The following is a 14137-nucleotide window of genomic DNA, read 5'->3' on the forward strand; positions in this document are numbered from 1 at the left end:
GGAGTGTAGGGGACGTGCTGCGGGAAAGTGTTTTAGGGTTTAGAGAAGAGCCGTGTGTTCAGGCAGTGTAGGGGTCATGCAGGGTGTGGTGTTTCAGGGTTTAGGGCAGTGGTGTTCGGGCAGTGTAGGGGGTCGTACAGGGGGTGGTGTTTCAGGGTTTAGAGCAGTGGTGTTCGGACAGTGTAAGGCATCTTGCTGGGGGTGACGTTTCAGAATGTGGGCAGTGCATTGATGATCGGGCCGTGTAGGGGTCTCGCTGGGGGTGGTGTTTCAGGGGTTAGGGCTGTGCAGTGGTGTTTGGGCAGTGTAGGGGGTCGTGCTGGGGCTGGTGTTTCAGGGTTTAGGGCTGTGCAGTGGTGTTTGGGAAGTGTAGGGGTTCATGCTGGGACTGATGTTTCAGGGTTTAGGGCAGTGCAGTGGTGCTCGGGCAGGATTGGGGGTCTTGCTGGAGCTGGTGTTTCAGAGTTTAGCACAGTGCAGTGGTGTTCGGGCATTGTAGGGGCACGTGCTAGGGGTGGTGTTTTAGGGTTTAGGGCAGAGCAGTGGTGTTGTATTCACAGTATACAATAAACAGGAATGTAACTGGATAGTGGCTAGAGTTTTCTACTAGACTCCTAAGTACAAAACACAGAAGATAAACAATGTGTATATCTGTGAGGCAGTATCTTCTTACAGTTATCATAAACTTGTAACCAAAAGTCTCCAATAATTCTTACCTACAGACTACGTAGGTTTCAACAGAATTTTGGGTTGATCTAACAATCTACTTGTCGATTTATGCAATCTGCAATAAACAATACAATCATTAATATACTGTCAAATAAGTTTAACAATCATGATAGCATTTAGTTATGTTCATCAGCATAGGTACCTGAATCCTTATATGCCCAGCTTAGGATCAGATGACTTGAGTGCACAGAAGTTCAAATGCTGCCAAAACAACCTTCTGCCATAAAGGAACAAAATACTTCATACAAAATAGTAGTAGTCAAAACCATATCTGTGCTGTTGTGATTCTTAAGGCTAACTTTGCTTTGCGATAACTATTTTCACACTTTTAAAAAGGCACAATCTTCTTTGTTTTATAAATGTCAATAGTTTCAGGGTACTACGGGAAAACTCGCCGTAACACTTGAGATGAAGTGTTTTCCTTCTGTCCAAGAAATATAGTTCGGATAATTAGCGCAGTTCAAAGAGCAATGTTCCAAGTTCTAAAAACAATGTTCCAAGTTCTAATGTAAGCAGACTCACCATTGGATAGTTGTCTTCCAAAAAATACCTTAAAGCATGTTTTCTCTGTGCGCTTTTTTTCAGGGAACACGACACGGAAGAAGACGTCGGACCGGAGACTCAGCCCGGAACCAGGAAGCCAGGAAATTGCTGATGCAAGGCTGTGAAGCAGGAGATGTCGATCGGAAAAGCTGGAGCCAGGTAAGTGTGTTGAAGCAACGAGGCCAAGCACTGAATAGTGAAGAGGAGTGGTTTAAATAGGCTCCTAAGCATGTGCTGGGTGTGGTCCTGGGTGTGGCCCAACTGTCTTTCAGGCCCAGGGTTTGTGGCAAACTGGGTGTGGCTTTCAACTGTCTTTCAGGCCCAGGGATTACTGGGTGTGTTCCTGGGTGTGGCCCAACTGTCTTTCAGGCCCAAGGTTTGCACAGAATAACTGCACATTATTCTATTACTTATGGCATGATAGAGCCACAATTTAAGAACATGACATAATACATGAACATAATTTACAGTAAACACATATATGAACAGGATGGTATTCCATGATTTGAAATGGAAGAACTCCATACATTAACACAATGCCTTCTACAAGATACCAGTGTTATATTACCATTTACTCTGTTTCTGCTGATATGTGTTCAAATCAAGGTGGACAGGGAAGGAGACGTGCATAGGACAATGCACCAGTGACAGTTCCCCCCCGCAAAGGCCGCCTATCGGGACGTGGTTTATCAGGATGGAGGGCATGAAACCGTCTGATTAGTCTCTCAGCATGTACATGAGAAGCGGGTTCCCATGATCGTTCAGAGGCATCATAACCCTTCCAATCAATAAGATAATGTAACTTTCCCTGTATTCTTTTTGAATCAAGGATACACCGAATCTCAAATTCTGGATGATTATTTATGATAATTGGAGGTGGAGGGGTATCTTTCCTTGTTAAGGGATGGTGTTGTTTCACTAGGGACACATGAAAAGTGGGATGAATTGTGAGATCATCTGGTAACTGTAATTGTATGGTGACTGGGTTTATAACCTGGTTCACTGGGAATGGTCCAATAAATCTGGGCTGTCATTTTCTAGGACCTTCTAATTGTATATTTCACGTGGACAACCAGACTAGGTCTCCTACTTAGTACACAGGCTCGGGTGACCTATGTTTATCTGCTTGGACTTTGGACTGTATTTTATGCTTAGCAAGACATAATTTAGCTTTCTCCTGCATGGTATGTAGTTGATCGAGACGCTCTTAGACTGATGGTAGAGTTATCGTGGATGGCAAGGATACGGCAAGGAATGGACCGTGGATGCTGACCAGTTAATAAATAAAATGGTGAACACCCTAGTGCAGAATGAATACTATTATTGTATGCAAACTCTGCTAACGGGAGGGCTTCTTCCCAATTTGACGTCAGAGTAGATGTTAAACAACGTAAACTTTGCTCCAAGTACTGATTAACTTTTTTAGCCTGTCCATCGGTTTGTGGATGGAAAGCGGAACTTAATGCCACATCAATTCCTAATTGAGAACACAGGGTTTTTCAGAATTTGGAGTTAAACTGGGGTCTCGATCGGATATAATTTTACTGGGCAGACCATGCAACCTTACCACATGATTTAGGAAAATAGTACTAAATTCCACGGCTGTGGGTAATTTAGCGAGTGGAACAAAATGACTCATTTTGGATAGTAGGTCTACAATTACCAGGATGGTTGCGCATTTATTTACTTTGGGTAGGTCAGTGACAAAATCCATGCTAATAGTGTGCCAGGGTACCGGTGGAATGGGTAAGGGATGTAGCAAACCCACAGGTGCAATATGTTGGGTTTTATTTCGTGCACAGGTTGGACATGTTTTGACAAATTCGCGGACATCATCTAGAATGTTTTCCCACCAAAAGTTTCTTGTGCATAACTCCAACGTCTTGTGTGAACCTGAATGTCCTGCTAAACCTGAATCATGGTGCCAGGCAAGGATTTGTTGTCTCAATTCTTTTAATGGAATAAACAACTTATTATTATGAAATAGATAGCCATTTGTTTTGGAATTCCTGGTGTTTTGTAACCATTTTTGTGTATCAATTGTTTGAGATGCTGTCCTAATGTCTTGAAAGAACGAATCAACCTGAGTCAGGGCAACTATCTTGTTTTTGTGTATGATGCTAGGTGCAGTGGTGGAATTTCCTTTATTTTCTTTTTCACTAATTCTGGACAGCGTGTCAGATAGCAATTGTTATTTACAAGGACGATAGGTCATAATAAAATCAAACTCACTAAAGAATAGTAACCATCTCATCTGTCTGGGAGTTAGGGCCTTAACAGACGTAAAAAATTGGAGATTCTTATGATCTGTGAAGATGGTTATTGTATGTTTGGCCCCTAGAAGATGATGTCTCCATTCAGTGAAAACAGCCTTAATAGCTAACAGTTCGTGCTCTGCTATTGTATAATTTTGTTCTGCCTGTAATAATTTGCTGGAGTAGTATGCTATTGGATTTAGGTGTCCTGTGTTAGGATTCTTTTGTAACAGAACTCCTCCCAAAGCAGTCTGGGAAGCATCCGCTTCCACAAAGAATGGATGATCAGGATCTGGATGACACAGAATAGGGGCTGAGGTGAATGCTTGTTTTAATTTTTTGAAAGCAGCTTCAGCATTGTCAGTCCAGCAAAACATTTTTCCTTTTTTCAATAACTGGGTTATAGGTGAGACAATTTCCGAAAATTGGGCAATAAACCGTCTGTAAAAGTTTGCGAAACCCAACACTCGTTGAATATTTTTTATTGATTTAGGAGATGGCCAATTAAGAATTGTGTCTACCTTTTTTGGATCCATAGTGATCCCTTCAGGGGACAAGAAATAACCCAAAAATTCTACTGTGTTGGTGTGAAATATGCATTTTTCTAATTTAGCATATAGAGAATGTTCATGCAGTCTTTGTAGGATGGCGCGCACATGTTGGATGTGCTCTTCTTCATTCTTAGAGTAAATTAAAATATCATCTATATAGACGATGGCGCAAACATCCAGAAAATCATGTAGCACTTCGTTAATAAAATATTGGAATGCCGCCGGAGCATTACACAATCCGAACGGCATTACAGTGTACTCGAAAAGTCCAAATTTTGTGCGGGAGGCAGTTTTCCACTCGTCGCCTTGTTTGACGTGGATGAGGTGATAGGCCCCCCGCAAGTCCAATTTAGTATAAATGGTGGACCCCTTGACTTGGTTTAACGATACAGGGATCAGGGGCAAAGGATAACGATTTTTTATCGTAGCCTTATTTACTGCGCGGTAATCAATACATGCGCGGAGATCTCCAGATTTTTTTGCCACGAAAAAGGGTGGTGATGAGACAGTTGATGTGGAGTGTCTAATAAAACCTAGTTGCAACAATTCGTCTAAATATTTTTTAAGATATTGCGTCTCAGGGTCCGTTAGGGCATATATCCGACTACAAGGCAAAACTGCCCCTGGCCCTAGATCTATTCTGCAATCATACACCCTGTGGGGTGGCAATTGCGTGGCCTGAACTGGGTCGAATACTGCAGAGAAGTCTCTATACTGTTCTGGTATAGTAGCAATTTGTTCCTGCGTGGAACCACAATATAATGGATGGATGGGGTCTTGTGTCTCTTTATAACAATGTGTTCTACAGAAAGCAGAATCCAAAGTTACAGTCCTTTGGACCCAATCAATCTTTGGATTGTGCAATTCTAACCAAGGAATTCCTAGAATGACTCCAAATGTAGGGGTGTCAATAAGGTCAAACGTAGTTTGCTCAGTATGATCATTTTCTCCAACAAGTATCAAAGGCGGGGTATGGAAACGAATCAAACCAGAGGACAAGGCAGAGCCATCAACTACCCTTACAGGCTCTGGTTCTGCTTTTGGAATGGATTGGATGCCAAATTTTTTGGCCAGGGCTATGTCAAACAAGTCCCCTGTAGCACCAGAATCAATTAAAATTGTGGGTCAGAAATAATAACAGTATCGTATAGTCATATGGCGAGGGACACGATTAATGGTGTTTGTAGCATATTGAGAGATCTTGATGTCATCACTTCCCAAAGGAGCGATCTCTACATCCTTTGAGACATTTAGTTTTCCGACTCAATGGAATTTGGAAGTGAACTACCTATCGCTTTTTTCTTTTGGGTTTTTATTGGGCACTCACGAGCAAAGTGCCCTGCTTTGCCACAATGAAGACAAAGATTTCCTTTTCTTCGTCTATCTTTCTCTTCTGCAGTCAATGGGCCTTTAAGACCTCCTATTTGCATGGGTTCTGATTTGTCGTCAACAACTTTTTTCTCAGGCTTGATTGAAATGATTCTTGTGTCAAATCGGGGTTTGTCGTGTTTTCTTTCTCCAAGTCTGTGATCTAGCTTTACCACCAAATCCAAGAATTCAGAGTAATCATCAGGTAAGTTCACAATATGGGCTAAAGAGTCTTTTAGATCGTCTCTTAAACCTCTATAAAAAAAAGAGAAATACGTTTCCCTTCAGGCCAATGAGTTTCAGATAAGAGGCGATTAATGGTGGTCATGTAAGTAATGAGGTCCTTAGAACACTGTCTCAGATTTAAAAGTTTGTTGTCACTAGCTTGTATGAACGTATGACGTGCAAAGAGGTGGTACATGGCATCTTTAAACCGAGTGTAGTTGTGTAAAAGGGGATCATCGTTTTCTATTAAGTGTATTGTCCAATTTGCGGCTAAACCACCTAGATAAGAAATAATGAATGCTATTTTCTCAGTATCAGACGGGAAAACCTGCGGCTTACATAAGAAATGTAACTGACACTGACTCATGAATGAAGCAAACTGGGAAGTATCACCTAAAAAACGCTCATGGTTAGCCTGGGTAACTGGACTTGGTGTAACCACTGTTACCTGGATATTTTGCTACAGGACTTTGACCAAATCTAGTTGGCGCTATCACTGGGCGAGGGTCGGTCTCTTCGGGTTCTCTCCATTGTTTGAAGCTTGCTCTACTCTTTAATAATTCCTCTCTCAGTGTATGATTGTCCTGTTTTATTTGCTGCATTTCTTCTTGTAACTTTCTAATGATGTCTGCTAACTGTGCTGTTTGATCTGGGACTTCCATACTGAATCGTTATCAAGATGAAACAATTGGTGGGCTTGGCCTTCTGTTACGAGGAACTCACCTGAGCACCAGATTGTTTCACCTTGATGACGATGTGAGGACAGGTCCCCAATCCCTCTAGAAACTAGCAGCGTGATACCAAGATATAACTTAGGATCAGTCCGGTAGTCCCAGGGGGGAAAAGGGGTTGGGATGACAAGAGAAGAGAAACAAGAAGATTCCAGCGGTCTTCTTTTAGGGGGTCCAGGGCTTCAGGGGGCTTGAGTATTCACAGGATACAATAAACAGGAATGTAACTGGATAGTGGCTTGAGTTTTCTACTAGACTCCTAAGTACAAAACACAGAAGATAAACAATGTGTATATCTGTGAGGCAGTATCTTCTTACAGTTATCATAAACTTGTAACCAAAAGTCTCCAATAATTCTTACCTACAGACTACGTAGGTTTCAACAGAATTTTGGGTTGATCTAACAATCTGCTTGTCGATTTATGCAATCTGCAATAAACAATACAATCATTAACATACTGTCAAATAAGTTTAACAATCATGATAGCATTTAGTTATGTTCATCAGCAAAGGTACCTGAATCCTTATATGCCCAACTTAGGATCAGATGCCTTGAGTGCACAGAAGTTCAAATGCTGCCAAAACAACCTTCTGCCATAAAGGAACAAAATACTGCATACAAAATAGTAGTAGTCAAAACCATATCTGTGCTGTTGTGATTTTTAAGGCTAACTTTGCTTTGCGATAACTATTTTCACACTTTTAAAAAGGCACAATCTTCTTTGTTTTATAAATGTCAATAGTTTCTGGGTACTATGGGAAAACTCGCCGTAACACTTGAGATTAAGTGTTTTCCTTCTGTCCAAGAAATATAGTTCGGATAATTTGCGCAGTTCACAGAGCAATGTACCAAGTTCTAAAAACAATGTTCCAAGTTCTAATGTAAGCAGGCTCACCGTTGGATAGTTGTCTTCCAAAATATACCTTAAAGCATGTTTTCTCTGTGCGCCTCTTTTCAGGGAACACGACACGGAAGAAGACGTCGGACCGGAGACTCAGCCCGGAACCAGGAAGCCAGGAAATGGCTGATGCAAGGCTGTGAAGCAGGAGATGTCAATCGGAAGGAAAAGCTGGAGCCAGGTAAGTGTGTTGACGCAACGAGGCCAAGCACTGAATAGTGAAGAGGAGTGGTTTAAATAGTCTCCTAAGCAGGTACTGGGTGTGGTCCTGGGTGTGGCCCAACTGTCTTTCAGGCCCAGGGTTTATGGCAAACTGGGTGTGGCTTTCAACTGTCTTTCAGGCCCAGGGATTACTGGGTGTGGTCCTGGGTGTGGCCCAACTGTCTTTCAGGCCCAAGGTTTGCACAGAATAAATAAACATTATTCTATTATTTATGGCATGATAGAGCCACAGTTTAAGAACATGACATAATACATGAACATAATTTACAGTAAACACATATATGAACAGGATGGTGCTCGGGCAGGATTGGGGGTCTTGCTGGAGCTGGTGTTTCAGAGTTTAGAGCAGTGCACTGGTGTTCGGGCATTGTAGGGGCACGTGCTAGGGGTGGTGTTTTAGGGTTTAGGGCAGAGCAGTGGTGTTGTATTCACAGTATACAATAAACAGGAATGTAACTGGATAGTGGCTTGAGTTTTCTACTAGACTCCTAAGTACAAAACACAGAAGATAAACAATGTGTATATCTGTGAGGCAGTATCTTCTTACAGTTATCATAAACTTGTAACCAAAAGTCTCCAATAATTCTTACCTACAGACTACGTAGGTTTCAACAGAATTTTGGGTTGATCTAACAATCTACTTGTCGATTTATGCAATCTGCAATAAACAATACAATCATTAACATACTGTCAAATAAGTTTAACAATCATGATAGCATTTAGTTATGTTCATCAGCATAGGTACCTGAATCCTTATATGCCCAGCTTAGGATCAGATGACTTGAGTGCACAGAAGTTCAAATGCTGCCAAAACAACCTTCTGCCATAAAGGAACAAAATACTTCATACAAAATAGTAGTAGTCAAAACCATATCTGTGCTGTTGTGATTCTTAAGGCTAACTTTGCTTTGCGATAACTATTTTCACACTTTTAAAAAGGCACAATCTTCTTTGTTTTATAAATGTCAATAGTTTCAGGGCACTACGGGAAAACTCGCTGTAACACTTGAGATGAAGTATTTTCCTTCTGTCAAAGAAATATAGTTCGGATAATTAGCGCAGTTCAAAGAGCAATGTTCCAAGTTCTAAAAACAATGTTCCAAGTTCTAATGTAAGCAGACTCACCATTGGATAGTTGTCTTCCAAAAAATACCTTAAAGCATGTTTTCTCTGTGCGCTTCTTTTCAGGGAACACGACACGGAAGAAGACGTCGGACCGGAGACTCAGCCCGGAACCAGGAAGCCAGGAAATTGCTGATGCAAGGCTGTGAAGCAGGAGATGTCGATCGGAACAGCTGGAGCCAGGTAAGTGTGTTGAAGCAACGAGGCCAAGCACTGAACAGTGAAGAGGAGTGGTTTAAATAGGCTCCTAAGCAGGTGCTGGGTGTGGTCCTGGGTGTGGCCCAACTGTCTTTCAGGCCCAGGGTTTGTGGCAAACTGGGTGTGGCTTTCAACTGTCTTTCAGGCCCAGGGATTACTGGGTGTGGTCCTGGGTGTGGCCCAACTGTCTTTCAGGCCCAAGGTTTGCACAGAATAACTGCACATTATTCTATTACTTATGGCATGATAGAGCCACAATTTAAGAACATGACATAATACATGAACATAATTTACAGTAAACACATATATGAACAGGATGGTATTCCATGATTTGAAATGGAAGAAATCCATACATTAACACGATGCCTTCTACAAGATACCAGTGTTATATTACCATTTACTCTGTTTCTGCTGATATGTGTTCAAATCAAGGTGGACAGGGAAGGAGACGTGCATGGGACAATGCACCTGTAACAGGTGTTCGGGCAGTGTAGGGTGATGTGCTGGGTGTGGTGTTTTAGGGTTTAGGGCAGAGCAGTGTTGTTCGGGCAGTGTAGAGGGTCATGCAGGGGGTGGTGTTTCAGGGTTTAGGGCAGTGTTTTTTGGGCAGTGTAGTGGGTCTTGCTATGGGTGGTGTTTCGGGGTTTAGGGCAGTGCACTGGTGTTCAGGCACTGTAGGGGGTCTTGCTGGGGTGGTGTTTCAGGGTTTAGGGCTGTACAGTGGTGTTTGGGCAATGTAGGGGGTCAGGCTGGGGCTGGTGTTTCAGGATTTAAGAGCAGTGCAGTGGTGTTCGGGCAGTGTAGGGGTCATGCTGGGGCTAGAGTTTCAGGGATTTGGGCAGTGCAGTGGTGTTCGGGCAGTGTAGGGGGTCATGCTGGGGCTAGTGTTTTAGGTTTGTGGGCAGAGCAGTGGTGTTTGGGCAGTGTATGGGGACGTGCTTGGAGTGGTGTTTCAGGGTTTAGAGCAGTGCAGTGGTGTTTGGGCAGTGTAGGGGGTCATACGGGGGTGGTGTTTCAGGGTTCAGGGCAGTGGTGTTAAGGCAGTGTAGGGCGTCTTGCTGGGGTGATGTTTCAGGGTTTAGGGTAGTGCAGTGGTGTTCGGGCCTTGTAGGGGGTCTTGCTGGGGCTGGTATTTTAGGGTTTAGGGCAGTGCAGTGGTGTTCGGGCAGTGTAGTGTGTCTTGCTAGGGGTGGTGTTTTGGGGTTTAGGGCAGTGCACTGGTGTTCAGGCACTGTAGGGGGTCTTGCTGGGGTTGTGTTTCAGGGTTTAGGGCTGTGCAGTGGTGTTCGGGCAATGTAGGGGGTCAGGCTGGGGCTGGTGTTTCAGGATTTAAGAGCAGTGCAGTGGTGTTCGGGAAGTGTAGGGGGTAAGGCTGGGGCTGGTATTTTAGGGTTTAGGGCAGTGCAGTGGTGTTCGGGCAGTGTAGGGTGTCATGCTGGGGCTGGTGTTTCAGGGTTTAGGGCAGTGCAGTGGTGTTTGGGCAGTGTAGGGGGTCGTGCTGGGGCTGGTGTTTCAGGGTTAAGGGCAGTGCACTGGTGTTCGGGCAGTGTAGGGGGTCATGCTGGGGCTAGTGTTTCAGGGTTTTGGGCAGTGCAGTGGTGTCCGGGCAGTGTAGGGGGTCATGCTGGGGCTAGTGTTTTAGGTTTGTGGGCAGAGCAGTGGTGTTCGGGCAGTGTAGGGGGACATGCTTGGAGTGGTGTTTCAGGGTTTAGAGCAGTGCAGTGGTGTTTGGGGAGTGTAGGGGGTCATACTGGGGGTGATGTTTCAGGGTTCAGGGCAGTGGTGCTAAGGCAGTGTAGGGGGTCTTGCTGGGGTGTTGTTTCAGGGTTTAGGGTAGTACAGTGGTGTTCGGGCAGTGTAGGGGGTCTTGCTGTGGGTAGTGTTTCAGGGTTTAAGGCAGTGCAGTGGCGTTCGGGCAGTGTAGGGTGTTGTGCTGGGGTGGTGTTTCAGGGTTTAGGGCAGTGCAGTGGTGTTCGGGCATTGTAGGGGGTTGTGCTGAGGGTGGTGTTTTAGGGTTTAGGGCAGTGAAGTGGTGTTCGGCAGTGTAGGGGATCGTGCTTTTGTAGTGTTTTAAGGTTTAGGGCAATGCAGTGGTGTTTGTGTAGTGGGTAGCGCATGTGCTGCGTCACTAGGCGAGACCTAAAAAGCATTGCACCAAGATGTCTGCCAACACTTCCTGGATTGAAGTGTTGGCATCCAATTAGAGCCAAGCTTGTGATTTTGTAGTTAGATATATAAAGATTTTTTTCCTTTAATATTTCGAAAACTACTGAATGGATTTACACCATTTATAAAAAAGGTCGCTTTATGAACCATGCACTACCCTTTTTCCAAATTTGGTGTAATTCCGTTTAGCAGTTTCAGCTGTAACCGTGTCTAAAATTTCCTAGATTTCTTTACCTCTATTTTTTGAATTTCTCAGGATCTACTGAATGGATTTACACCATTTAAAAAAATTTCTCTTTCTGAACCAAGGGCTACCTTTTTTCCAAATTTGGGGTAATTCCATAATTCCGTTCAGGAGTTCGGGCTTTAGTCGTGTCTAACTTTTCCTATGGGAAATAACATGGAGAAAACACGTTTTGGGACCCCCTTTTTTCTCAGCCCCCACTTGGCGAATCACCCCGAAGCTTTTAGGATAGGAGCTGACCGGAGCGGGCCACAAGTTTGGAGAATTTCACGAATATTCGTCAACCAGCGCCAAAGATATTGGGGAAAAAAAAAGCTTTTCCTATGGAAACTAGGTCCTAACTATAACTATCTGCTGGCAACCGTCAGTAGATAATATATATATCAAATGGACACTGAGACCAACATCAATGTTGATTGCATGTGATGATATATAGTATACCATGAGTGATATTTTGACTTTTAAGCTATCTTGAGATTTTATCATGAAATAGCGAATGATGTGGAAATTGAATTTCAATTCGATGGTGAAAACTTATTTTCAGAAAGATAATTTATCTTCAAAAATTATGGTATACATTTTGTATTAAGTTTTAACATATGTAATATGGATTTTTACAATACTACATGTGTGGGTCGGGTAGTGATGTTTAACAACTGGATTAATGAGCTGGTCCCAGTAATTCAATTGATGGTGTCTGCATTTGCATAGTCTGTTTACCATATCTATGTGACAAACTATCACGTGACCTCGACTATCTGTTTAAAAATTGTGTTTTTTTTATAGACTTTCCATTGTGAACAAGGCAAGTGTGCCAAAATGCGTCAAGCGAATCAAATAAACTAAAAGCTGGATGGTGAAGCTTATCCAAGTGTCGTAGTCTGATTTCTATAGCAGAAGTTGGAAGCGGTTCAGTATTAAGCCACTAAACGCTGGGATAGTGGTGACTCGGACGCGACCTCGTTCTGGTGCCTCCTCGATATCCTGGCAAGTTTGGAAGTTGTGTTTGCAAGCACTACGAGGAAGGCCCCCCCCTGCTCTTGGTAATACGAGTCCAGATGCCGGAAGCCGATACTGCTGATCGCGAGCTTTCATCGGAAGCGGAACGCTGAAACAACAAGCAGTGAAGGTAACGGCCAAAAACGTTCGTGAAGAGGAGACCGGAATACAAATTGCCGGCGGGTTAAGCGAAACAAGCGTGAAGTTTATTTAAGCATAATTTGATGTGGGAAGCAGTCACACTTTGTGAGTGAATGTGATTTGGAAATGGAAATATTGATGAATTTACGAGAAGAAGCCGCCGACTCTGTCTTTAGAGAGCAATGCGAGGCAATAACAGAACCAAAACGTGGAGTGGATTCCATAGTAAAGGAGGGGGATTACAACGTGCAATTAATAAGTAAAAAGCTTGAAAAGTTGCGGCAAAATGAAATTTCGAAATGGTGGGAAGTGAAATCCTTGATGAAATACCTTGATGTAGGGAGAATTCCCCGAGGTCTACGAGTACTAATAGCCCCTACATATGAAAATCCTGACCCAGAAATGCTGGGAGAGTGGGCACTAAACAACGCTCGTGCTTCGGAAAACATGATGAAGATATTGATAAAATATGCTTCAAAAGATCGCGATAAAATCCTGGCTGAAATCACCATATTGGAAGATGATCTAAAGAAACTTTTGGGTGATGATGATATGAAAAAATTCCAATCCCAATTAAATACACGTCTGACTAAATATGAGCAGTCTATAACTGAAAGAAAAGTGACGGAATTCCAGCGGGACCGCCAGGATTATCAGAGAGGGCAAATATATACACGTCGCTTTGACAATATCAGGAAACAAAGACTTCCAAAAGCGAGTAGTACCTTGGGAACACAATCATCAAGAGGACCAGGTGTACGCGGAGATACATCAGAAACTAGCTCAGTAGTCAGTTCAGATATCGAAACAGCATCTGAAGATGGTGTGGTAAATGAAAACGAAATTTTGAATCCACCGTCAATCATTGAAGAGTTTGGTTTTTTATACCAGGACCGGACCCAAGGTGTCAGAACGAACTTTCAAAATCAAAGAAAAGAAAACTACGGGGGGGGGGGCGCTAGGTGGGGCACGAGCGGAATGGCCGCCCCTTGGTGAGGCTCCCGCGGGCTGACTCGCTCATCCAGAATTCATCCTGCTTCGCTCGGTTTAAAAGTGTGAAGACCGAGACATTGAAACGCACCCTCCCCTGCTGATCACAGAGGTGTAAGCACAGTGTGTGGGCGGCTCACCTTCTAAGTGATCGAAGGGGGGAAAGTGGAACCCGGACGCGGCTGATCTGCCTGCTGGAGCAGTGAGGCAGCGTGAGGCATCAAGTGAGACGGGAGGCCTGAGGTGACTGGCAGGGCCGGAGGCGGAGGGCTGGATAGCGAGAGAGCGGAGATCGGGCTGCCCAGAGTACGAATTCACCTTTGCCCGCACTGTGAGCCCCCGAGGATCCCTGGAGCGGAGAAACTGCAGCGGTGCGGTATCGGGGGACGAATGCATCAGGTGGGGGCTGAGCAGCGGTAGAAAGAGGAGGCGCTGGCAGAGCGTCCTGGCCGGAAGACGGACGTACGGGCCCCGGCAGAGGCCGATCAACGCAAGGTGGCAGAGTACGGCCACATCGCACGGGGGACGGAGGATCTGACGGAGCGACCCCCAGAGCGGACACAGCGCGCAGGTGAAGACAGCGCTAACTGCGGGGCCTGGGGGCGGTGTTGCGGCCTGGCGGTGAGTGGAGCTGCGAGAGTGCGGGCTCATCGGCGAAGGTGCGCCCAGCCACAGGCACTAAGGCGGAAGAGAGCGGGAGAGAACCAGCTGTTGCTGCCGGTGTGCTGGGGATGGAGGAGCTCCCATAGCCCCC

General features: G+C 44.4%; 2 protein-coding genes across 15 annotated transcripts in view; one reads left to right on the plus strand and one right to left on the minus strand.

Moving 5' to 3' along the window:
• Nucleotides 1-14137, plus strand: part of LOC146863756 (uncharacterized) — a 458228-nt gene that overhangs the window by 146421 nt on the left and 297670 nt on the right. For all 8 annotated transcript variants that reach the window (XR_014969107.1, XR_014969104.1, XR_014969108.1 and 5 more), the window contains 3 exons: nt 1315-1431; nt 7362-7482; nt 8712-8828. Coding sequence is in view for 5 of the 8 variants with exons in the window: in XM_085627926.1 (XP_085484052.1) it covers nt 1384-1431; nt 7362-7482; nt 8712-8794 (252 nt within the window). In the remaining 3 variants the exon portion in view is untranslated. The remainder of the gene's footprint in view (nt 1-1314; nt 1432-7361; nt 7483-8711; nt 8829-14137) is intronic.
• Nucleotides 1-14137, minus strand: part of LOC146863757 (uncharacterized) — a 240416-nt gene that overhangs the window by 39014 nt on the left and 187265 nt on the right. For 2 of the 7 annotated variants that reach the window (XM_085627907.1, XM_085627913.1), the window contains 3 exons: nt 8114-8181; nt 6764-6831; nt 717-784 (listed from right to left, as the gene is read on the minus strand). The exons of 1 other annotated variant lie outside the window; for it this stretch is intronic. The gene's annotated coding sequence lies outside the window, so the exon portion shown is untranslated. The remainder of the gene's footprint in view (nt 1-716; nt 785-6763; nt 6832-8113; nt 8182-14137) is intronic. 4 more of the 7 variants (XM_085627906.1, XM_085627911.1, XM_085627908.1 and 1 more) reach the window with 3 other exon arrangements.

The sequence above is a fragment of the Triturus cristatus genome, chromosome 2_1 (assembly GCF_964204655.1).
Source record: "Triturus cristatus chromosome 2_1, aTriCri1.1, whole genome shotgun sequence".
NCBI classification, from domain to species: Eukaryota; Metazoa; Chordata; class Amphibia; order Caudata; family Salamandridae; genus Triturus; species Triturus cristatus.